Genomic DNA, 26,147 nt, shown 5'->3' with positions numbered 1-26,147 from the left:
GATGATTCTAACGTTACTTGCCCCTTCTTGCATACCGAAGAAAGAACTTTCGAGTCGAGGTCTTCTTCTGCGGGGACGTTGTCCATAGCACAACACCCAAAATTGTCTTCCGGTGTTACTTTTAAAAAGGATGGGCTAGAATACACCCGTTGGACACTTGGACACTCCACCACATGCCCAAAAGCAAAAGAACGTTGCGGTCTTCAAGTTGAAGTGTTCGTTGAATGAACAGTGTTTTTATATTTTTTGTGAAAAATGAGGTGGCTTATTTTGATGGTAAGAAATTTACTTCTGTAATAAGGTAAAAGAGTAATGACTGAAAGTTGAGGTGTTTCAAATCACTAAACTCAATCCATATAGTTTAAAGAAATAACTTGGAAATATGTCAAGCCTATACCGTTTCATGGAGTGCTTCATTACAATATAACCTATACTTAATATATCACCTGAAAGTAGAGAAAGAAACCAGAGCTACGATTCAGTTTGAAAAATTTTCTATACGTTAAAATACTGAAATATTTGAGGCACTCCCATATAATAATTTTAAAATTATACCATAAACGGAAAGCTGTTTTGTATACAATAAAAATTAACATACCAAATCAGCACAGTCTTTTCCATCCCGTAATTGAATACAACTTTTATTCATCAATTGCTATTAACATTTTCAATCCTATGTATTTACTCATTTTAACTCAACGTATATACTTCAAAGAAAATTCGAGTTTCAAAGTCTGAAGGAAATAAAACATGTTCTATCCGCCAGTAGCAACCATGAAGTTTATAAATCAAACAATTTTTGGGTAACAATTATTATAATGCAAAAAACATTGAATTCAGTTCAACGACCAGTGTTTCGGCGGACTTTTGTGCTTTGTCCACAAAGTAGGTTCGCACCTTACAAATTGAGATCTTCATTTTCTTGGACTCGACATAGTTTTCAAAGATTTTTATAGTTGTAATATGTTTTTGGTATAGTAACGATGTTGAATAATTGAGAAACTATGAAGAAGAACTTCCTACCTACTACCCGGACATTTATTGCAGCATGAATTTTGGGAAAATCACAAATACATATTATATTATGAAATATTTTTACGTTAATTGATTATTGTAAATTAATTTAACAGTAGTCATTTCAACAAGATGTGTATCCTAATGGCAACGTATGTTCTTTCGAACAAAATTCGAAGAAAGATTATAGGTACAGACACACATATGAAAAATATAAAACCAAAGGTAGAATTAAGAAGTTACACCTGTTTCACGTCAGTTAGTAAACACATTATAATATGTATTCTTTTTCTCCTGCAGTCAAATCAATCTGGTTTGAAGATTTTTAGACTGTATCATTTTTCAATTAATTTTAAAGAGCAAAAGAACGCATGGAGGGTGAAAAAAATTATGCAATTGACATTAAAAAAAATTAAAGCGTTACCAAATATTTACTAATATATAGAGTATCGAATAGAGATGTGTTACTTTCTCATAAAATATAAGATAGCATCTTCAATATTCGGATTCCGGTAGGAAAGTCCTTTCCTACCGGTCCACAAAGCCAAAAAGCTAACCACCCTCCATTTCAATGAAAACTTACTTGAATAGTTTATTTTGTTATGAGAATATTTATTTTTCTGATACTGGGTGAATCAAAACTTGAAAACAATTTTTACTTGATACCCTTCATTTCAAACACCCAATGGAAAAACGTTGCCTCACAATGTCAGTGGTTTAGCTTTAAATAGCAAGAATAAAATCATTTTTCAAACGTTTTATAAACGGTATCTGAAATGGATTGTTCGCCAACTTTCCAATATTTCAATTTATCTGAGATCTTCACATCAACGAGTTTGTTGAAACTGATTTTTGTTTAAGTTGGAATACTTAACACTTCCTAAGGAAATAACCTTTTACTTTCCCAAGCATTATTTATGTCACAGAAGTTCATCTCATTATGACGATAAATTAATTGATGTCTTCAAAATAAAATTATAAGTTGTTTTGGTAGTGCGATCATGGTCACAAGGAAATAAAGGTAATCAGAATGCTGGTGCTGGTGAAAATCATCAGTATTCCCGGCCCGTAATTCCTAATCTTTTCTGTTACCTCGTAAGAAAAGGCTACCGACAAAGATTAATAAACAGTTTCTACGGGTAGAAAAGCAAAACCTGGGATTGGTAATGAAACAATTGGCAATACACCGTCACATTATTCACTGAGTCACAGCAAAACAAATGAACAGTGGGAACTGTTGCTACTGCGGCTATTAAAACTGAACCGTAGGACCATTAGTTTCACCTGAAAATCCAGTAGTATGCAGAGCTCGTGTGTACAAATGGCGTCATACCTATGAAAATCTATGAAAGAACTGTTTGGTGGTTATGCGTTCGAAATAAAAAGTAGACATATTTAAAAAACACTCATACATTAATGTTTGGAGTTGCCACTTAGAACTCTTTCAAATATGTTAATCTGATCTTCATAAATTATATCGTTTATTTCGTTCCAACTCATTTAATAATGGTTTCATCCGATATAGTTACTATAATATATATGTATTTTTGTATCAATACGGAAGATTATTCTTTTAGAGTTTTCGAACCAACCCTTTTAGTAATAATCGGTAAAGAAAAGAAGAAAACAAATTCAGAATCAAGTACTAGTTTACACATCAAAGTTACTGACTTGAAATCACGACAAGATGACAGACATCAAAGATATCACCTTTTTATAATTCTGCTGAAACGATTATGTGAAGATTCAAACTGACAACTGCATTTTAATTCATGCTATATGATCTAGTAATAAAAAATAGCTTAATTTTATTAGTTCCATTGTCTTCCATTGTCTATTAGTATGATTCTACTAAAATTCGAAATCTATGCGTCAGCTTTTATCAATGCAGGGCCATATCACATGTTTCGCTATCACACTAGCTTTTCCGTAGCGAAGTCACTACGTAGTTTATGAAATTGATATTCTTCCGATAAATAGTGAGTGACATTTTCAGTCTAGATGCCATCTCTAGTTTGATAGAATTGAGGTTACAGCTTCTACAGATAATATCGATGTATTATGAAATCGGGCATCAGAGTTAAACCAAAGACACAGATTCTTGCTTTCTGAAAATACGGATAATTTATTTTTGACTGATTTTATATCTACAGACTCTCCGATTTTGAGTCTTCTTCTTAAACTGAGATTGCATTCAGTTTAAGATTGTGTGTGTAAATATATCAAGTAGGTTCTAAAGGTTTACATTAACTTTTTCTATTGAATATAAGAACATATTATAGACTTTCATGGTCATGATATCATTAGTAGTATATGCAGAATACAGCAGGGTTAACATGAAAACACTTTTATGTGAAAGTATATACCTATATTGTTTAACTGGCCATACAGTCAGTGTCAGATATGTGGGAGATGATCGATTCTCAAGTTTTTTTCAAAATTACCAATTTCATTTTTACTTTCTCTCCGCCAGGTATATATCGTATCATTCTCAAAGTGTTGGTCAAAATAAGTCCATCAACATTAAAATGAAACTATATCTACCGTTGTCTACTCGCGTGTAATAATTATGTTCGCCGTGTCCTCATTGTTTTTCGAAGAAGGCAAATTGCTTCCAAAACAGGGCCGGCAGTATCTGATAATTGGATACAAGTTCAAAGTGCGTAATACAATATATATTTTAATATATTAATACAGGCTGATTCACGGTGGATGGCACATTAGACGTTTCTGGTGAACCAGACAACGGATCACTTTGAAAATTTAATGGAGGGCATATTCGGACATTCTCTAGCCAACTAAAATATTTTCGACAATGCGGTGTTGCCGCTTCTATTAGAAAGCAGTAGCAACTTTGATTTTTCAAATGGAACACTCTGTATATAATATTATTTTTGGAATCTCCAACAATTGCCCGACAACTTTTCTTGATATTTCCCTATACCTATCTGTTACCGTTTTCGAAATAAAAATTAATTTCAATTTTTTTCTTCGAAAATCATGACTTCTAAAAATGCCGATATCTTTTAGTTAAGAAGTACTATGATATCGAAATTTGGTTTGGAGTTAGGTGATACTTGGACACTTCCCACACGTCAGCCTAATCTCCGTTACTTAAATACAGGGTGGTAAAAAACAGTTTTTTCGTTTGCTTGAAAAAGTTGCTGAAATTTGATTATTTTAAATGGAACACCCTGTATATTATTGAAAATTCGGAAAGCTGCTGAAATTTGCTTTCTTTCTATGTATATCATACCTATACCTAACTAGTCAAGTTTCGGACTTATGAACATTTATTTGTGAAAATGTCCCTTCAGAATGGTATTTCCATTCGGTATTTGGTAAGCAGGCCATGATTACTATTTGACAGTAGCGACAGTAGCGACATTTTCGTCACTTCAGAAGTTGCAAATACCTTCAAAACGATGGAACAAAACTATTCAAACGAAGTTCTTATGAATTTGTTTATTATTTTTGGACAGTGTGACAAAATTATCAGCAGAACATGTAGAAAGTTCAATGAAATGTATGCGAATCTACCGCCAATGAACCTCAAGAAATTTATACGAATTCAGAACAATTTCAATATGTTTGGGTAAACTTTAAAAAAGCACCAAGAAACTTGAAATTGGAAATATTGATATGAATAATTATAAAAAAGGAAAACAATCATGTGGAATATTTCAAAATATGTTCGAATCGCTGGCCGTTCACTTCCAAGCACTTTAAAATGTGGGTGTTGACTGCTTTCGTGGTGGCAGATCTGATTTCATTGGGATCCAAATCTTCAAATGTTTGGGCAATCCTTTCTAACAATTCATCTCTCGAACGCACGGGTATTTTGTAAACTTTTTCTTTAAACATTCCCCACAAATAAAAATCTAATGGATTAAAATCGGGTGATCTCGCTGGCCAATTCCATGGTCCCAAGCGCCTCATCCACCGATCGTCAAATAGTGTATCCAGTTCTGCGCTCACTTCTCTTGTGCAATGTGCAGGAGCTCCGTCTAGTTGGTACCAACAGTTTCGATAATCTTCGAGTGGCAGATTATCCACGAAACTGTCTACAGTATTCTCCAAAATATTCAGGTAGCTTCTGGATGTTAATGACTCCTCGTATATCACGTACCTCAATTTGTTGTCCATCAACATGCAGAAGACATTAAAACTAAATTTTTCTTGAAATCCGGCTTCTTTTGTGACGTGAGGATTTTCACTGGACCAATAATGACGATCTTTTCTATTGAAAATCCCTTCTCTCGAAAATTTCGATTCATCAGTCCAAATAATTTTATTTAAAAAAAGTGGATCTTCTTGAATGCGTGTCAACAACATTTCACAAAATTCTACTCTCTGTTGAGGATCTTGAGGCTTCATTGCTTGAATTTTGGTGAATTTATAATCATGCATTTTATGTCTTCGCAAGATTCTTTGAACCGATGAATATTTTATACCCAAATCTTCTTCAGCACTTCTTATCGATGACTCGGGAAATGCGTGAAAATATGCTAAGACATTAATCTGGTTGTCTTCGAAAGTTACGGGTCGAGGCAAGTTTCTTGGTGCTCTTAAAGTTGATCCAAATACATTGAAATTGTTCTGAAGTCGTATAAATTTCTTGAGGTTCATTGGCGGTAGATTCGGATACATTTCATTGAACTTTCTACATGTTCTGCTGATAATTTTGTCACACTGTCCAAAAATAATAAACAAATTCATAAGAACTTCGTTTGAATAGTTTTGTTCCATCGTTTTGAAGGTATTTGCATTTCTGAAGTGACGAAAATGTCGATATTATTAGGAGAATGTCACAACGCTACTGTCAAATAGTAATCATGGCCTGCTTACCAAATACCGAATGGAAATACCATTCTGAAGGGACATTTTCACAAATAAATGTTCATAAGTCCGAAACTTGACTAGTTAGGTATAGGTATGATATACATAGAAAGAAAGCAAATTTCAGCAGCTTTCCGAATTTTCAATAATATACAGGGTGTTCCATTTAAAATAATCAAATTTCAGCAACTTTTTCAAGCAAACGAAAAAACTATTTTTTTACCACCCTGTATTTAAGTAACGGAGATTAGGCTGACGTGTGGGAAGTGTCCGAGTATCACCTAACTCCAAACCAAATTTCGATATCATAGTACTTCTTAACTAAAAGATATCGGCATTTTTAGAAGTCATGATTTTCGAAGAAAAAAATTGAAATTAATTTTTATTTCGAAAACGGTAACAGATAGGTATAGGGAAATATCAAGAAAAGTTGTCGGGCAATTGGAGATTCCGAAAATAATATTATATACAGAGTGTTCCATTTGAAAAATCAAAGTTGCTACTGCTTTCTAATAGAAGCGGCAACACCGCATTGTCGAAAATATTTTAGTTGGCTAGAGAATGTCCGAATATGCCCTCCATTAAATTTTCAAAGTGATCCGTTGTCTGGTTCACCAGAAACGTCTAATTTGCCATCCACCGTGAATCAGCCTGTATATGTCAATATATATTTCAACGTGGAAAATCAGACAGTAAGATTCTCATTTTGAGAACATCAAAGTTGATGAATAAATTAATTGTATTCTTATTGGTATTATTACTTGGCACTTCGCAATGATTGAAATCATCAATAAGATGCGCAAGTGAAAAGGTGAATAAGTGCAGGAAACTGAAATGGATGACATTCTTTCTGTTGAAAACATCGTTTCAATCCTGATAATCGTCTTTCATATCGAGCTATTTAATCTTGAAACATTGGACTTAAGGGCTACCTATTGAAAACGGTACCATGACATGGTAACCTGGAATACCCCCAACATTTCTATTACAAAATGTACGTATAGAGTCTCTGCGAAAACTTGTCATTGCTTGTATTCAATGCGCGTTAATCAATAGTGGGAAAACTGTCCAAAATGTTTTTTTAAAGTCTTCGTTATCGACATATATGCACTAAGGAAGTATCATGGCTGTCCCATCGAATATTGAACGAGGAAGCATCAATTAACTTTAATCTCAATGAATAGTAATTATACCTATGTATTTTGAAAATGGGCGATAAATGGAATTTATCCAGAAAAATGTATCATAAAAGTACGTTTTACAAGTGTTGAATATAATAAAATTAAATTCAAAGCCTATGAGCAATGAAGAAGTTGCTGTTGCAAATATAGAACATGCGGTAATAGCCAACTGATAATATTTTTGAACTTTCTATAAGCACACAACTAATTCCGAAAGAGTAAAAATTTCATCCTCAAAAGCTTCAGAGTCCATGACATTACGGTTTTTTAAATAACATTAAGTAATTACAAAACTTGAACAGATAAATTCTGGTAAAGCAGATAGATTTTGAAAAACAATCCCAATACAATATGAATTTTAGAAAAACAGGTTCAAATACGTTAATTATTGGTATTTCTTGCTAAAAAAGACAAATATTTGTTTACATAACTTATAAACTGTGAACAATTCATTTTTAACTGTAAGTAATTTTTATTTATTAATTTTGACCTCAAAACTAGGAATAGCTTTGGCTAATGTTTCGCACACTAGTAGTATATTTAAATTATAAAAACACTGATCCGTTACTTAATGTACAATGATAATACCATCCATGATAATAAATAGAATTTTTACAATGAACGACATATTAAATACAGAAAATAAAGGACAAAAATGAAATGCAAACATTCAAATTTCCTTTTGAACGACCAACAAGAAGTTATTCAATTGCTTCCATAAAATGTCAATGATAAATAAATTTATAAATTACCCGTCTTTCTGTTAGTAATATTGTACTGTAATTATTTTTTTTAAATCTACCTACTTTTTCAGAATGTATCACTTATCTGACTGAGTTTTGAAATACAATGCAAATGTTCTACATGTTTTCCTAGAAGTAATATTTTATTGTAATTGTTTTTTCAAAATCTTCCTTTTTTACCAGAATTATTCTTTTATCTAATTAGGTTTTGTAATTACCTACTGTTATATAAAATACATTGTAGAATAGTTTGATGTACCAGTACAACTGATGAAGCTATACCGTGTACCAAAACGGGTTTAAATGAAATCTTTGTAAAAATTCTTTAATTATTATATTATCATGGATAGTATATTCAAATGACAGATGACAATTCATTCACAGAATAATTATTGAAGTGCTGATGAATTCTCTGAAATTGACCCACAATGATAGCAATGGGTTAATTTTTAGTATATTTCAAAATTAGTGGCAATTTTTCATCGAAAGGTCAGGTTCTTTTGGTTTAGTAGTATCTATAGTTTGTCGACTCATATCGAATGCACAAATTGATGAAGCATGTGTAATTTTTCGTTGCCCCAACTGTATAGAACTACATATATTAATTTATTAAATTCATTCTAATTACTCTTGAAATCTGTTTCAGTCATCTTTTGATAGATATTCTCTCATTGGAATTTACATTTTAACATCTTCCTAATGTCCGTGACTTCACGACCTAGAGAAAACTGTAAAACTAAATCGGCAAATTTGCAGATGAAAGATCAATTTTATGCAAAATGCGACCTTAAATACCTTGAAAAATCTAATCTGATGCCTAACAACATATGAACCTATATGAGACCTGCGACCCACACACACTTCAGTGTTATATGTTAATTTATTGATACCGTTAGCTGTCGCTTCATAATAACATAAAATGCAAATATTCTGCCTGTTTTCCTAGAAGTAATATTTTATTGTAATCGTTTTTTCAAAATCTATTTTTTCACCAGATTTATCCATTTATCTAATTAGGTTTTGTAATTACCTACTGTTATATAGAATACATGTAGAAAGATCGACTTTATATATATATATATATATATATATATATATATATATATATATATCATACATATATGTATATCATACACACTCGATAATAATCTATATCTATGTATATATATATATATATATATATATATATATATATATATATATATATATATATATATATATATATATATATATATATTATAAACTATTCTGGAGCGAGGATTCATTCAGGTGAAAATGAATTGATGCTGTTACGTTTAATGATTGATGAGACAGCCATGATATACTGCCTTGGAACATAGATGTCGATAACGAAGACATTTTGACCGTTTTCTCACTATTGAATAACGCTAATTGAATACAAGCAATGACAAGTTTTCGCAGAGACTCTATGCGTACATTTTGTAATAGAAATGTTGGGGGTATTCCAGGTTACCATGTCATGGTACCGTTTTCAATAGGTAGCCCTTAAGTCCAATGTTTCAAGATTAAATAGTTCAATATGAAAGACGATTATCAGGATTGAGCATGTCACCAACTTTTTTTAAATGAATCATCCCATATTGTTTCGCATTATCAGATGCTCCATGATGAGCAGATTTTAACAAAGTATAAAATATATGGTCTGAATCTTATGGTTCGGTAGCTACAAATTATTTGAGTTGAAAACGGGCCACCCTGAATAAATTTTGAAACAATGATCTGCAGGAAAAATAAAAAAGCAGGTCAACAATTATACAGGAGGCCACATCTTGAAATATCCGTTCTAGAGACAAATATAGACACAATAAATCAAAAAAAGAGAGTTATATTACTCCTTGAATCAAAAACTGATGACTGGGCAATGAGAAGAAAATATGTTCTATAATGAATGTTGAAAAACGTTTCCACCAACTTCCATACAATGGTACAAACGAGCTTCCATTGCCGCCCTCACATGGTTGAGAATCTCGGGAGTTATTTCTCTGCCATGCCTCATGATATTCTCTCTCAAATCTTCTAATATTGTTGATTCTATCTCATACACTTTGGACTTCAAATTACCCCATCAAAAAAATGTACAGGAATGAGATCCGGAGACCTTGGTGGCCATTCTGTAAGACCTCTTCTGCTAATCCAGCGAGTAGGAAAATGATCATCCAAAAAATGTCGCACTGTAGCTGCATAATGAGGAGGTGCACCATCATGCTGAAAAACTATTTCGTTTTCGAATAAATTTTTATCCTCCTCAATTGATCTATTGATGCACGGTATTATTCGATTCTCCAACACATCCAAATATTCATCTCTAGTCAAATTGTTATCCATTAAAAAAGGTCCTATGATGTGGTCACCTAAAATTCCTGCCCAAATATTCAGTTTTTGAGGTCGTTGGGTATGAACTTGACGGTAAAAATGAGGATTCGTGTCACTCTAATATCGACAATTTTGCCGATTCATATCTCTATTCAAACTAAACGTACATTCATCCGAAAAAAAATTTTATACAAGAAATTCTGATGAAAATTAATCCGTTCATCATCGATAGCACAGCCAGCTTTGATAATTATTCATTTCAAATAATGGTGGACGAGCGGGTTTGATGTCGTCGAGTGAAACTACATTTTTATCAAGACTCGTTGCTCCGATCGACTTTCCACACAAGTACTTTTATTCATAAAATTGTCCAAGTAACCTTAATTTGTTGAAAAATATTGAAAAATATCTGTCATTTCAAAGTTTTGGGGTGTGGACCATCGGGGGTAGTCCGTTCCTGACTTTGTAGCAAAACAACTGACTCCTGCATGAAAGCTCATCGAAGGAATTCATTTGTTCAGTCAATTACCAAAATTTAGATGATTTTGAATATTCACTTGAAAAGTTATCAAAGAAAAACATTTTTCATTTTGTAACTTCGAGGGCCCGTTACTTGGTAACGAAGGATTTTAGGAAAAAAGTTATATGAAGTACTGGTGATATTTTGACCCCATCTATACATTCCCGAGAGGAAAAGAGGAAGTCCAGGGACACCCTGGACTTCCACTATATATATATATATATATATATATATATATATATATATATATATATATATATATATATATATATATATATATATATATATATATATATATATATATATATATATATATATATATATATATATATAATGTTAAAACATTTTGAATTTTATCAGTGGAAAATGTTCAATAGCTTCACTGAAAAACGAATTCTTTCATTTTCAATGAAAAAATGATTAATTCCAATTTTGATTTATCTAGATGTCGGCAATCGTTGCAGTTCAATGTAGGCCTCAAACAGAAAACCCACAGAGTTCAGGATCAACAGTTGAGTAAGTATTTTTTCGAATAAACCGCTTGCATTGGTGATAATATTTACTAATATTGTAACTTCCATGTACTTAGATTAGTTTTGGAAATGGTTGACTCTTGGTTTCTGATAGTTATTACCGAAGTAGTGAATATAGTTGTAACGTTTCTCTTTGTGTTCTGGTGTAGTTAGAGAAGAATTAGAAGATTTTTTCCGTGGTAAGTTCCGGTCTTACTAATGTAAATTTATACTTACCGATTAACATACTTGACAATTCTCAAAATTAGTTTTTTATTTTTTGTTTTTTCTGTTTTAGAATTGAGAAACAAAATATCATCGAAATAAAACCCGAAAAAGTTGACCAACAAAAGATAGCAAAAAATACAAATGAAATTTTGGAAAAAATAGCAGAGGTAAACAAAAAGCAAGGATTATCAACACGAAAGCATACTCCAAACTATTTCCATTTCCCTACAAGTTTTTCCAGGTCACAAGACGGAACAAAATCGAAGGAAACACCACGTACAGATTTTAGATTTGCAACAAACCCTTTCAGCAATCCGATTTTTGAGTACCTGGAAAGAGAAAAACAAGAAAATTCCAATCCAAATGAATACCAAAAAAGAGTGGTTACAGAAAACAACAGACAACCTCTAGATTTTCGTTCACATCCACTGGGGTATGAGATGTCTTCTTTTAACAACGCAGACGTTTCAGAAGAAGACGAGATACCAGGACAGTACGTTAAAAGGAAAATTGTCCACCAGCAAACATTCATAGTCCCCAATCCAAGTATGTTGCCCGCTTCTAACAACCTGATTCCCTCCTATCCTCAAACAAATTTAATACCAGTCGTTATGCAATATGGAAACTTCGAAAAAATCAAAGAAAATAGTACTGACTCCAAAAATTCCGTTGATAATCTGGAAAAACAGACTGTAGATAATGTAAGAAACATTGTATCAAATTCTCAATTCAAACAAAGCTCAGCCTACCAGCCTTATGAAAATCCCTTCTTACAACATTTTCCGGCCAATGCTCCGAACCAAATACAGTATGGTTTAACAAACAGGGATGTTTTAGGTCAATATCCTACAGGCGGAAATCCTTTAGGGCAACTTTCGAATGGTCCTGTTGGGCAAATTTCCAGTAACGGATATAACTATCAGGTATACGGGCCGTTCGGTGGGCAGAATTTCGAGAAAGGTCGTCAAAATTGGAACTGGCCAGGTTCCAACTATTTTCCGATCTACATTAGAGATCCTTTTGTACAAATGTATAACGCCATAACGAGCATGATAGAATATGGACCAAATGCTGGACAACTGAGTCCATGTGGAAAAACGAAACCAAAATCGGAATCCTTGTTGAGAGAAGGTAAGGTAGCTTCAGAAGAAGGAACGAAGATCAGCGTCGAAGTTGACGGTAACAGTCCAGCTCCTCAAATTACTATAACCGGAATAGATTCAGAAAATAATACTAATACATATCTGGACATAGAAAACATAGATATTGGATCAAAAGGGGACAATAGTTTGAAGTTCAGTATGAACCTAAAAAAAGAAGAGCGAGAAGCTAAAGATACAGAAGAAGCAAGGTCAACCTGGGATAGAATCAAAGTTACCGGAAAATCCGGTGGTTTACTGTTGAACGCATCACGAATGAGCAGCAAATTTTCCGAAAATTCCAAAGATCTTAGACCGATTTCGATATTGAAAAATCAAATACTGCCGAAATCAACACCTAAACCCACCATCATTTCGCCACCACTTCGAGATCCTACCAGGCAAACTAACGAGTTTGGAGACGAGACCGAAGAAGACAAGAGCGAGGAACTCATCTCCAATGATCACAATAAGAAGCTGTTCAGCAGAGATAATACTGGAAGTGGTGTTTTCATTCATAAATTAAAAGTTAGGAAAGGTGGTGTTGCTATAGCGGGTCCAGGTGGAATAGCGACGGCAGGAAGCGGTGGTACTGCAATTGTCGGGCCAAATGGCATTGCTTATACCCAACCAGATAGTCTTGCCATAGCTGGTTCCGGAACCAAGGTTGTTGCTGTAGATCCAACAATAAATCTGGGGGATTTAGTTAATAACACCGCTGGTGGTAACAGTAGTAGACTTGATGCATTATTTCCCCCTTCTAGGGTGGGAAAGGTTGTAGCAGTGGGACCGGTAGTTTATTATAATAGGGGGTAGGGGAATGTGAGCAATTTTTTGTACATAGGTTGAAAAGTGACTTTATGAGGATTCAATCAAAAGTTTTGGTCATTTGCTCCGAATGACGTTCTGTTAACGTAAGAGTTAATAATTTTTTTTGTTAAAAAATTATGATGAGTAATTTGAATGCTGATATCGATACCTATGATTTCCGAATGATTTTGGGTGAATTGTCACCATTTAATGACTCCAAAGCCAAAATGAAAACATGCAATAATTAAAAATCAAGAATACGTTCAGAAATTTGGAATATTTATCCATTTTTTTTCAATGTGGAAAGTATATAGGTATGGTCTCAAAGAGTTCGAGAATATATTTTTAAAACTGTTAGCTCAACCTGCAGTGGAAATTCAAAGTTTTACATTTTCATTTTCAATTTTAATACATATAAAATGTTAACTCGGTTATATCCAAGCAAAAATATGGAATAATGAAAAAAAATTGAATTGGGATTATGTACTAAAACAAAAATCGTTGTACTGCAATTTTTCAAAATATAGATAACTTTCCAAACTATTTCATATTTTCTCCAAGTAATGCGTTTGGAACGTCGTCAGAGCTTATGATCAAATGTGGAAGTCTTCTTTTCGAGTCATCTTGAGGTGTCATTTGTCTATATATTTTAATGGTTGGATTAAAAATTTTATTTTTCATGTGTCAATTTCATTTGCGTTTTCATAAAAATTAACTATGTTACTATCACTGTAGAAGTACTTGTTAGTGAAAAAAGAAACCTTAAATTTAATAATGCCTATATAAATGAATTATCTTTAATAATGCAGTACCAGTACCAAAAGAATAGCTGGATTGCTACTCAATTCAAATTATTAAAATATGATAGATATTCAATCCGTTACAAATTATTTGAAAGATTAGAAAGGAGTACTATGTTGAAATTGAAAACCTGAGATTGAACAGATTCACAATGGTATAACAATGTGAGTTCGTCTAATAAAGCTACTCGTAGTTCAAGTGTTTTCCAAAAAGGTTCTATGAAAAATATAAAAATGGGAAATAATAAAAAAATAATTTATGTGAAAGGAAGGTTTTGGCTTCCTGCTTCTCCATCTTTATACAAAAAATGTGGGAATATTCCAGAGAAAAGGAAGCAATGAATTTCAAAATAAACTCTTCACAAAGATGTGTAGATCATGCAAAGAGGTAACTTTCAGACACAAACTGGAAGAAAAAGGTCTCTCGAAACAACTAACACCATATAAACGTTGAATTACACAAAAGAAATAATACTTTCGAAACAACTACTTTCATATGAACATCGATTTATACACAAAACACTTTTTCCTATTCAGTTGTACTCCAAATAATTTTAACTTATGTTTTGAATACGAACTGAATAGGAAAAAGTGTTTTTGTATAATTTAATGTTCATATAAAAGTAGTAATTTAATGTTTATATAGTGGTAGTTGTTTCGAGAGAGTTTTTTCTTCCAGTTTGTGTCTGAAAGTTACTTCTTTGCATGATCTACACATCTTCGTGAAGATTTTATTTTGAAATTAATTGCTTTCTTCTTTTCTTTGGAAGATTTTCACATTTTTTGTATAAAGATGGAAAAGTAAAAAGTCAAAACCTTTCTTTCCAAAAAATGAACCTCTCCTTAAAATAAACCCCTTTCATTTTATAAAAATAATTTTTCTGTGTATTGAAATTCAAATTTTTCGCAAAGTATAGTGTGAAGTATATGAAGGACTGTGATGAAAATTTGGGTAATACTTAGATATATTATATCTGAGAAATCATTAGATATTCATTTTATCGTTATCCATGCTAACTACTCACAAAAGTTTCAAATTGAACAGTTCTTTTTGGCTTTAAACTGTAGGAAAACAAAATTCTGAAAAAAATTCTATTCTTTATTGAAAAAACATATTTCAAAAATTTTTATACATTTTTAACTCGATTGCAACTTTCAACAGTCTTCAAAAGATGTTTATTAAATTTTTCAGAAAATCGAAGGACTAGTGATTTATCATAGAAAGAAATCTGTAGTAAAAAACACATACAGTGCATGCTTGTTGAAACGATCCACAATCACAATAAAAGGTCATATAACTTTTGAAATTTACTTCAAGGTGGTTTGTTTCACCTGAAAACTTGTATTTGTATTTTTGTGATCCTTCGATTTGACAAGATCAAGAGAGTATTGCCTGACAAAATTCGTAACAAGAATTGGGAACAGGCTTCAGGTACTTTACTGGAAAACCCCAATCATCATTTCTCATCTGAACAATCGGAAGGATCGGTGAGTTCAGGCATTTTACTATATTCATAAGGAATCACTGTGAACAGAATAATGATGCGAAAGTGACACCGTCTATCTTATGATAGACATGCTAGAAAAGTATATTCCTAGACTATATGAGTATTCAGGAGTACCTTGGTTGCGCATCATCATGATTTAAATTTCAAATATCAAAGACAGGTAAAACATTGATTATTGATAACATTCAAATATTAGTTGTTTAACGAATTCATTGCAATATTCGTTCAAAATAATGTTGAAGTCAGCTCTCTATAATCATCGTCCATAGATACTCTAATTAGAATATCTATGGACGATGCTATAATGACTAGTACCTTTGAAAAATATCTTTCAGCGAATCTGTGTGATAAATATATCTCAAACATTGCAAAGATTCCCAGAAGGTGTCGAATTAGCAGATTTTTTTTGTGATATATTTCAAAATTTATAACACTTCCAAAATACTAATCTTGAAATTATAAAACAACAAAAATTAATTGGCGCTTCCAGTGGCGCATTTGCTTTTTCAGCTGCAGGAAAACCCGAAAAAACCTGCAGCACCACATCATCTGAAGATCTTAATCTGCCTCTCTCTCTCATCAAACAAAATGTAAGCTGTCTCCAGAGGCTCCAATAAATTCAATACATTGCCAGAACACTTAGTGACACGACTATCGTCAAACTTAAACCAGTCGGTTTCGTATTCGCGTTTTTAGTGGTGAACACTTCAAAACTGATATTACTTTATTTATCTCTTCGTTGTCCCTTAGTTTACTGTTGAATACCGATTTCAAGATTCTAATAAATATTCCAGGAACAGATCGATCTATAATTTTGATTAAGTGTTTTTAAAAAAAACAATTTAACATACAGATTTCATCTGGTGTATCTCTATTTTTTTTTAATTCCGAAGTAACCTTGCCGGGCTAATTCCAAAAATATATCATAGTTGCCTCAAATATATACAGAGTTTGCAACAGTACAAAAGTGTGTTAAGAATCGAATTAAAACGTTACATGTTATGATTTTTATGATGAGAATACATGGAGAATGAGTATACGAAAAACAAAAAAAAACACTAAATAATCAAAATATTGTCTCTTGACTACTAGGCAATGACCTACTCGGGTATTTAATTCATACGAAGCATTTTATAAGTATATTCTATTATTGTTTTCAGAAGCAATGAAACAAAATGAAAAATTGACCTCTTTGGGAAATTTTCAAGAGTATTATTTGCTCAGCTCACAATGAATTTATGAGCTACCTTATGAACGCACTGTATTACATTCAAAATTTTGTCGAAAAAAAACAATATTCGTGGAAGAGTGGTAGTGTCAAATCTGGAAAAAATCTAAGAAAAGAAGTAATTGCTTGAAATATGTTGAATTTGTTTCATTTCACAATTTTTCTAAAATTCGAAAGTATTTTTTTTCATTTTACTTGTCCTTTTACATTTTTACAGTCATCTTCATTACAAAGCGGCTAGCTTGTCTGTATCTAATCTCTACTAATACTCAACATTGTAACAAACCGTTATTACTTATTCCCTATTTTTATTTTCCCAGATTTATTTCATTTCCTAATGGACTTCGCTTTCCTATATGGCTATCTCATCCCACCGACCAAATTCAATATTTTGGACACCAGAACATACCTCTAATCTTTACTCCCAAAAACAACTTTTTTCTCCACAACTTCCTTCAACCGTTCACAGAAGTCAGACAACAACGTCACACTGCAAACAACAATAAAAATACTGATGAAACAGAAACTTCAGCAAATTCAAATTTTAATAGAAACTCTCTCACTTCTGGATTCAGGCGGAAGGAAAATGATGATGAAGAAATTGCTGATTTCATCTTGGCTTCAGAAGGAGGTATGAAGAACAAGCCAAAAATAACGTCAGTTGGACAAATTGTGAAAGTAAGTAATTTAAGCAGCCAGAAGAAACCACTACTCACTCAGATCGACCAAAGTGAAAAAGTGCCACTGAAGAAACCGTCCTCTTTAGCACCTTATAGACTTCACCCACTATTTCATTACTTAAAAAACAAGAACACCATTCAAAAAAACAGGGTAATACGTTTCCGAAACAATAAAGAAAAAATCGACAAGGACATTACAACTCTCATACTGAAACCTGTAGCGAAATCTGTAGCAGGGGTAGATGGAAAGGCCATATCTACACCACTATCAAAGGCTGTTTTGAGGCAAGGGACTAACGTTGATATACTCTTTGAACCGGAAGCGGTGGCTATTGCAGGACCCGGAGGAGTAGCTCACGCGGAGAGTGATTTAGAAATAACTTATGAGGATGTGTGAATACTATTGAATAAGTTGTACATTGAATGTAAATTTATGAACAATATGTCTCCAGATAGTGACCAATTGAAAAATTGGAGTGAGTTGAGATAAGGATTTCTGCGCACGTTTACATTATATAATGTATACGTCAAAAATGTTGATAATTCAAAAGCTTAGTAACCATATATATCTTAGATCCTGAAGTGTTTTAGTTAAAAATGGACAGATATTGTCTCATATAGTTGGTAGGTTGATGGTAGATAAAGGAACTCAAAGAGTTCCTTTATTTTAAAGTTTCTGAAAATACATCAAAGAAAATATTTCACTTCAGTTCAATTTACAATATTGAGATGAAATACTTACTTGAATATAATTTCAGTTCACCAACTAGTCTAGTGAAATAATTAAACTTACAATAAAAAGTAATTTCATAAATTATTTGAAACCTCTTGATGTTCAAACTGAGATCAATCACTTTTTTGAAAAATAACACAAGAGGACTTTCTTTCAGTTTGTGTCTGAAAGTTACTTCTTTGCATGATCTATACATCCATGTATAGAGTTACTTATTTTCAAATTGATTACTTCCTTCCTTTCTTTGGAAGATTCTCTCATCCCTTTTTTTTTGTATCAGATGGAGTAGTAAAAAGCCAAAAATGTTCTTTCCCAAAAATTAATCACTCTTAAAAATATAACTCCTTCAATTCAACACAGAATAATTATATGATATATTCAGAATAATATAATAATGAACTTATGGCTATAAAAATAAAATCAGTAAATACTTATTTTACACCAAAATACGTCTAAACGCACATTTTGCTTCTCTAGTCATACATTGATGATGCAAACTTGGTTGACCAAATGAGTTGGCATATACGAGAGAGTACTTCTCTATCAAGGAAAAGTTTTTTCGATGATGTTTATGCCTTATTTCTATCCTAGTGAACAAAGAATTATGATATGAATTCATAATTCCTAAAAATATTAATAAATAGATCCAAAATTTCATCTACTGGATTTCACAATCAAAAGTTCAATTTCACAATTGAACATTTTTCAGGAGTTATTTCAGAAATGACATGAAACAGACAACTTCCAATTCTGTTTTGCACTACTCGATTGAAGAAAATATTTCTGCTGCCAAGATGAGGACTGAATAAAACTTTTTAAAGCTTTTTATCTAGTAATAATTTTCAAATTATTCACGAATTATTCGATTATTTTAATTAGCTTGCAAGTCAAGTGATATTACAAATCGTAAATAATAATTCATCTGACCTAAAAATATACCCTTTCAATTTGTACATATCATGTTTATCATTTCTTTATTACTGAGAATGTATATATTTCTTACAAAAACGTAATGTAAATAAAACATATTTTTATAAAAAATACTGTTTATGCATCAAATAGAGTTAATACGACACTTTATTGAAAAACTGCATCTAATGTTAGTTTTCCAAGAAAGATAACATCTACTCGTAATATAACGCCACCATTCATTTATACTTCGAAATTCAAAAATATCATCCTTTATATTTTAAAGTCAGAGTGAGTGAGAGAATCTACAGAATTCTGAGCTCATTTGAACAAACTGTTTCGAACATTTTCATAATTCTTATGGAAAATCACCGAAATGAACACAACATAAGTATTATAATCAGACTTAAACAATCAAAAGGTCAGTTCATGCATTACCTACATGGATTCACCGAGAGGGCCAAAGAGGAATACAGAGTCGGAAAAGGTAAGCTAGTTGGTGTCAAGAATTTTGAAATACTTAGTATTTAGGTTCACGAACATTTTAACATTTTCTTTGCTCTATTTTTCCACCAGATAATTAACGAAATATCAAGACAGGTTTAAGAATCCAGCCCTTAATCGTGTTAATAACAGTTCCAGTAAAATAAGAACGTATATTGAGATCAACACATCAACAAATACGCGAATGAACATTGAAAATCGAATGGTACAAAAAAAAATTATCGAATAATATAAATATGTATACAAAATCTGAAACTGGAATGGAAATTCAAAAAGAAATGTTCAAATTGGTAGAACAAAACTAAATACATTGCTTCATCTATCTGTCGCGGAGTTGATTCATAATTATTTATTTGGTTCACGCTGGTCGTAGTAGATTTTAGAATTTTCAAATAAAGCCAACTGTAAGTTGGTATTTGACCATCAGATAAATATGATATTTGTCATGAAACTCTCCTCTCTTGAGAAGACGAATATTGTTTAAATGGAGTAGATGAAACGGACAAAATCTCGAGAATCACTTTTTTGTGTAATCGATGATTGTTTATTTTGTGGAAATTCATGATCACTGTAATGAAATTAATGAAAACACTTTTGTCTAATTTCCACAAGTTATTTTATTTTTACCACCGGTATTGAGTTTTATCTCATCATCAAGTACAAAAACTAATACCTTTGAAATCTAAAAACGTGGTTATAAAGGGAGATTGTAGGTTAGCTGGATGGAGAAGTAATTAAATGAACAAGGGTGCCAACTATAAAAATCTGGAGTTTAGAATTATATATTTCGGATTTTTAATTGATTTATTAATTTCCATGGCTTCCAACAAATTCAATTCATCCCTCTATTACATATGTGTAGGATTTTAAGATTATCTTTATTTATCTTGTGTTTTGATTCTTGCAGATGTTCATACATTGTAGATTTTTTGTTCAAACAGACGTGTTCAAGGAGCTTTACGTCAAAATTTCTACCGGTTTGGCCTTTATACTGCAAAGCATTTCCTACACTCTATTCTATATATACCTGATTTTTTCATTCTATCTTGTTTGGGTTTTGCATTTGTATTTAAAAAAGTTATTTTGAATATTTTCTAAAAGTTTACCTGAGTAATTGATGCTACTATGTTTAAATGTATTCTGTTCTCTGGTGTTTTGATATAATTCATATAAGCTTTACATGAGTTGTATCTGATATTATGTTTTCTATTAAAGAAACTGATACCTGATTGTTTACCGCAATTTGTTCATCCTGGAAGTTCTTTTCAGGTATGTATCACTGACCTAACGGTGGATAATTTATGTGAGTTTGGACTGAAATAATCAAAGGGAATTGTGCAAAAATATCTTCTTCATAGACACTCTTGAATTTACAAGTTTGGCAACCCCGATAATTTCTATGATCTCCAGTGTTGAATTTTTATAGAATTTTCAAGGATGCAAACATGCAGGTACATCAACATAGTCGTCTCAAGCAAGTGGCACTGCTATTCATCTACAAAGTTACTGAGATATTTATACCCGCCCCTTGAGGACGCCGCTAACGTGCCATTGAAATAATAACTTCTTCAATAACCTCTCAATCACCTCCCTGTCCAGCTCACCTACAAACTCCCTATATAACCACGTTTTTAGATTTCAGGTGTTTTAGTTAATTTTTATACATGATAATGGAATAAAACCCGAAACCGGTGGTAAAAATAAAATAACTAGTGGAAATTAGGCAAAAGTGTTTTCATTCAATTCATTATCGAGATTCACTCTCTAAAATCCACTCGATCTAACCAGGATGTACACAATTCTCTCACCCAATGGTCATTAATCATTAGTGGCTCTCTGAGGGAAAACCTCTACAAATCAATATTCTTTAGACACTGATTACATATTTCGTAAATTTGGGTATTCATTTCCATTTCCATGGTTTCTACATGGTTTCAGTGCAGTAAAGTATGAAAAATGTATTTATGATTAATGTTAATTAAAGTCTGAATGTTTTATCTACAAAATGTATTGATGAAAAATATTCAATTTTCACAGAAATTCAAGTAAAGTCACTATTCTTCCTTTTTACGGAGGTGCCAAAGGTCAGTCTCTACAAATAACTGAAACTTCAGACGGTAAGGTAACAACAGCTATCATCAAATCACCTGAAGAAACCGAAGGTCATCAAGAAAACTCCATCGATACAGCAGAACTAGAAAATCCCCCTCTGCCTTCAAAATTCGATACCGATGATTTCGGAAACAACATAAGAAATATTCAGAAGACCGCAGCGGAAATAATCAAACTGCAAGAGATCGCCAAAAGGACCGGGTCACTCAGTGAGTCTCAGGAAACACAATATCAAGAAGGCATGGAAAATCTAAGCCAGACAGCTTTGAAACTGGCAAATATGCAAGATGAATCAAATCCATCGATAATAGAAAACAGAGAGGGGCTAAGTGCGTGGTTCGAAAGAAAAACGCCAAATAAAAATAAAGATAAGAACAAAGAAGGAGAAGATAAAAAGAAGAAAGATTCCGAGAAAAATAAAAAGGAGGAAGAGGCAAAACGTAAAGAGACTGAACAGAAAAAGAAACAAGAAGAAGAAAAAAGAAGAAAAGAGGAGGAAAATAAGAAAAAGCAGGAAGAAGAAGAGGAAGTCGCTCAAGAAACAGATGAGGATGATACTATTGGAATTGACCTTCCTGATAAAGATGCTTCTGTTGCAGAGGCCAAACCGGTTGGATTGGCTATTGCAGGTATGTACAGACAAAGACATATTAAGCTCTTTATAAATCAGGATATTATTAGCTTATTGACCAATTTAGGTGTTATTAATATATAAAGTAGGAGTACCGAGGAAAGGACTGCAGTCAACACCGAGATCAAAAAAGAATTGGGTTCCCCAAGGCTCTTAATCATTCAATTTTTGTCATTTTGCCATTATCAGCATAATTATTGACAAATTTATTGGTAAACATTTCTTTTTTTCCGATAATATTGTACTAATATGTTCTATAACAAATCTTAATAATACAAGGTGTGATATTATTTTATTCAAAAATAAAAAGATGTTCAAATAGAGTTATGGCTAAAAAAAACTGGTTTCTCAGTAATATACAGTAACTTACATCAGTTCTGAAAATAATTTCTATGAAATTAAAAATAAATAAATATTTTCATTTTTAGGAATGATCAAAAGAATATATTGCTTGCATGATAATATATAAATTCATTTCTATTATTTCAGAATATATGTCCTCATGGAATTGAATAAAAAATGTAATACAAAGTAATGAAGGTATTCCGAAGACTGTAGTTACAGAAAATATTGCTCTAAATAGTATAATATATACGAATTAATGACAAAATTTCAAAGAAGTAATATTCAATATTTTCAAAAATTGGCAATATAACGTAAGTTTAAAAAATTTCCATATGAATATATGCCAGCAAATAAAAAAAACAAGAATTATTTCCAAGCTGTTTAGGAATGTTCCAGAGCATTTCTTATTTTTTCGAAAAATTGTTACTTGTGTAATGATGATAACGTAATGTTAATTTGAATTGAAAGGGGTATAATTTTAGGACAGAATAATTTTTGTGAAAGAAAGGTTTTGGGGTTTCTGCTTCTGCATATTAATTGCTTCCTTCCTTCCTTTAGAAGTTTCAAAAAAAATGTTTGTGTCAAGATGGAGAAGTAGAAAGCCAAAATTTTTCTTTTCCAATAATGTTATCGTTGATAAAAATACCAAAATACCTTTCTGTCTGGGAATTGCAATAAAAAGTAATTTCAGAATAATGTTAATATTTATTCAAGTTGCACTAGTACCTCAAATATATCATGTTTTCGATTTTTCTATAATTTTTGGTTCCCTCCACTACTGCAATCATGCAATATCTTATGGTTCTAAGCTCATCAGATACCTCTGCAGGTGAGACAACTGTCATCTAGAATGTCAAATTAAGCATATCGATCATCGTGTACTATTTTAAATAATAATAATAGTAATATACGTTTTTATTGTCACGAATAATAACTATTCCAACTACTAAATGGAAACGGTGGAATAGCAATCTATTGCCGAAATTCGGTTTCGGTCATAAAAACCAGTTTCTGTCGGACACTATGAACAAGAGATAAAATGTGTGTTACACTGAACGTTCATATTATCATGTTAATGAACTGGATGAAAAAATTATGATTTCTTTGATATGAAATTCCAGTGATGGAATGAAAAGTGTAAGTCCCTGAATCTTTTTGAGAGTATTATTTACTAGTTTCAGTGATGGAATAAATTCAATCATAAATCAGGTGCATAGTGAATTATACCAAACTAATTTCTGTTAATATATTTTCAATTGGTTCAATTACTGAGACGTACAAGTGAATTAATTCATGTATTTTTATGATGTAGGTTGATAGTTTCCACAATACTCATGAGGATACTTGATTGTGGCATTACTATTTATTTCGGTGGGTTGTTCGCCAGTAACCCTATTTTTTCACAATATTACCAGTGGTGAAATGAATAAATAACGGCTAAATTTCTTCCTCTCAAACACACTTAAGAACATGTTTTGATGATCTGGCATTTTGCATTGTTCATGATTCTATTATTTATGTAGAAGATTAATTATCTTTTTTTATGATTTATCATTGCCTAGATAATTCAATAACTGACTAAGTAATTTTAGGTTGAGTTGAGAAATACTTTGCATTGACTTACTTTTTACATTATATCTTGAAGAAGAATCGAAATAATTGGAAAAGGTAATATAGGTTGTACATGCCATTTACAGTTTATGCTTTTTCTGATAATTTTGTGATTTGATGTCTTCTAATGAATTGTTATATAGAAATATAGATTTGGAAAAATCTCTCAAAGAATAGTCTGATCCTATTCTCAAGAATGTTAAATTTTCCAAGCAACAACTTTTTTCAGGTTATTAATTTGAAAATAACATAGTTTTCATCGACCTTTATTTGGATATTTTCACCTACAACAATCTGAAAAAAGGAGCTTTGACATAATTATGTCGAGAACGTGATCTCCTACCACGTAGTACCTATCAATTAATTTATTTGCATAATTTCTAAGTTCTTTTTTCATAGGCAACATTAATGAATACGACATGGTACTAATGAATAGAAATTTTTTTTCGTGAAAAATAGATTAAATTCAAGCAGTAACGTATCGGGATGAACTGAAAAGTTTGCCCTATCTATACCTGTATAAAGTTCTCCATTATAATTTCTATATTTCTCACAAAAAATGCATTTTCTTTACAACTCGCCACTTTCTCTCGTTTGACGATTATCAGAAATAGAAGAACATTTTTTTTTCTTTCAGGTGAAGGAGGAGTGGCAGCAAGTAAACCCATAGCTACCGCAGTCGTAGGTCGAGGAGGTCTAGCGATAGCTCGCCCTGTTGGGACTGCCATAGCCGGAATAGATCCCAAAGATCCTCTGTATCCGACCTATATCCAAAATTACGTTCATGGGGGCAAAACCAAGATCAGCAGTACAAATAGCAACAAACAGGACTCCGCCAACGAATATTTAAATAGGCTGATCAGCAAATATCACCAGATCTAGAGGGTGGGAGCACTCTAAATTGGACGAATTGTATTTTGCCATATCTTTTGATTTATTCATTTTAGAATTTTATTTATTTATATTCTTCATAGACCTGTGATTGAATAAAATATTACGAGCTTGAATGAATACAAATTATTTTCAAGTCTTATTATTGACAGGGTAATTATTCATTTCCCATTTTGTATATTACATATACCGAGCGAGTTTTAGAAAAAAAAAACGAGATATCACTATGCCTTGATGCAAATATATGAAACATGAAAAATTGTAAAATCACAAATTCATCTCAAACTAGTAAATGGAACAGATGATTCAAATAACTTCAAAGTGCATTTTAAGAAATGTTCCAAAAATCACCACTTCTTGACTGCTCCTAAGCAGAAATTTTTGACAACGGTTACCTGAAAAATATATGAAGTATTGTTGATTAATTTTGAAACAAGACAGTTGTTTCCATTGTCAAGTGTGTTATTGATAAGTTAATAGCTGAATTATTTTGGAAGTGGAAACTGAAAATCATATACTGTGACCAGTTGACCGCTTCTCCTAAAGTAATGAGTCACCGGAAGAAGATAAAAACCACAGGGGATCCCTTACATTGGAGAACTTCATGAACTGAGGATAAATTATTTTATAAGAACTGAAACTTTCGCGACCGGAGTCACGATCAAAGAAAACAAAGTCCAGGCTAGCAGGTCGTGGTCGAATGAAACCTGAAGTACAAAACGTTTCGTCTTCTACTGCGGCAGGCATCATCGGTGGTATATGTGTTGACTGCCAGGACTGCCAGCAACGACTGATTGACAAATTACTTTACTATTCTTTAGCCGTTTGCTATCACTGACATTCGATGTAAAAAAAATAATGGGCTATTGTGAAAA

General features: G+C 32.1%; 1 protein-coding gene across 1 annotated transcript; it reads left to right on the top strand.

Moving 5' to 3' along the window:
- On the top strand, positions 1-25,401 carry LOC111504877 (uncharacterized). Its single transcript, XM_023159589.2, has 6 exons — positions 1-276; positions 11,077-11,147; positions 11,442-13,322; positions 17,432-17,901; positions 21,734-22,423; positions 25,019-25,401. Exons 1-6 carry the CDS (start codon positions 256-258, stop codon positions 25,261-25,263), a joined length of 3,378 nt encoding a protein of 1,125 aa, XP_023015357.2. The 5' UTR covers positions 1-255; the 3' UTR covers positions 25,264-25,401.
- The last annotated feature ends 746 nt before the right edge of the window (positions 25,402-26,147 follow it).

The sequence above is a fragment of the Leptinotarsa decemlineata genome, unplaced genomic scaffold (assembly GCF_025532065.1).
Source record: "Leptinotarsa decemlineata unplaced genomic scaffold, Ldec_3_MD MMD2_tig00000505_RagTag_RagTag, whole genome shotgun sequence".
NCBI lineage: Eukaryota > Metazoa > Arthropoda > Insecta > Coleoptera > Chrysomelidae > Leptinotarsa > Leptinotarsa decemlineata.
Note: the sequence above shows the minus strand (reverse complement) of the source record. Positions and strands in the feature narration are given on the sequence as shown.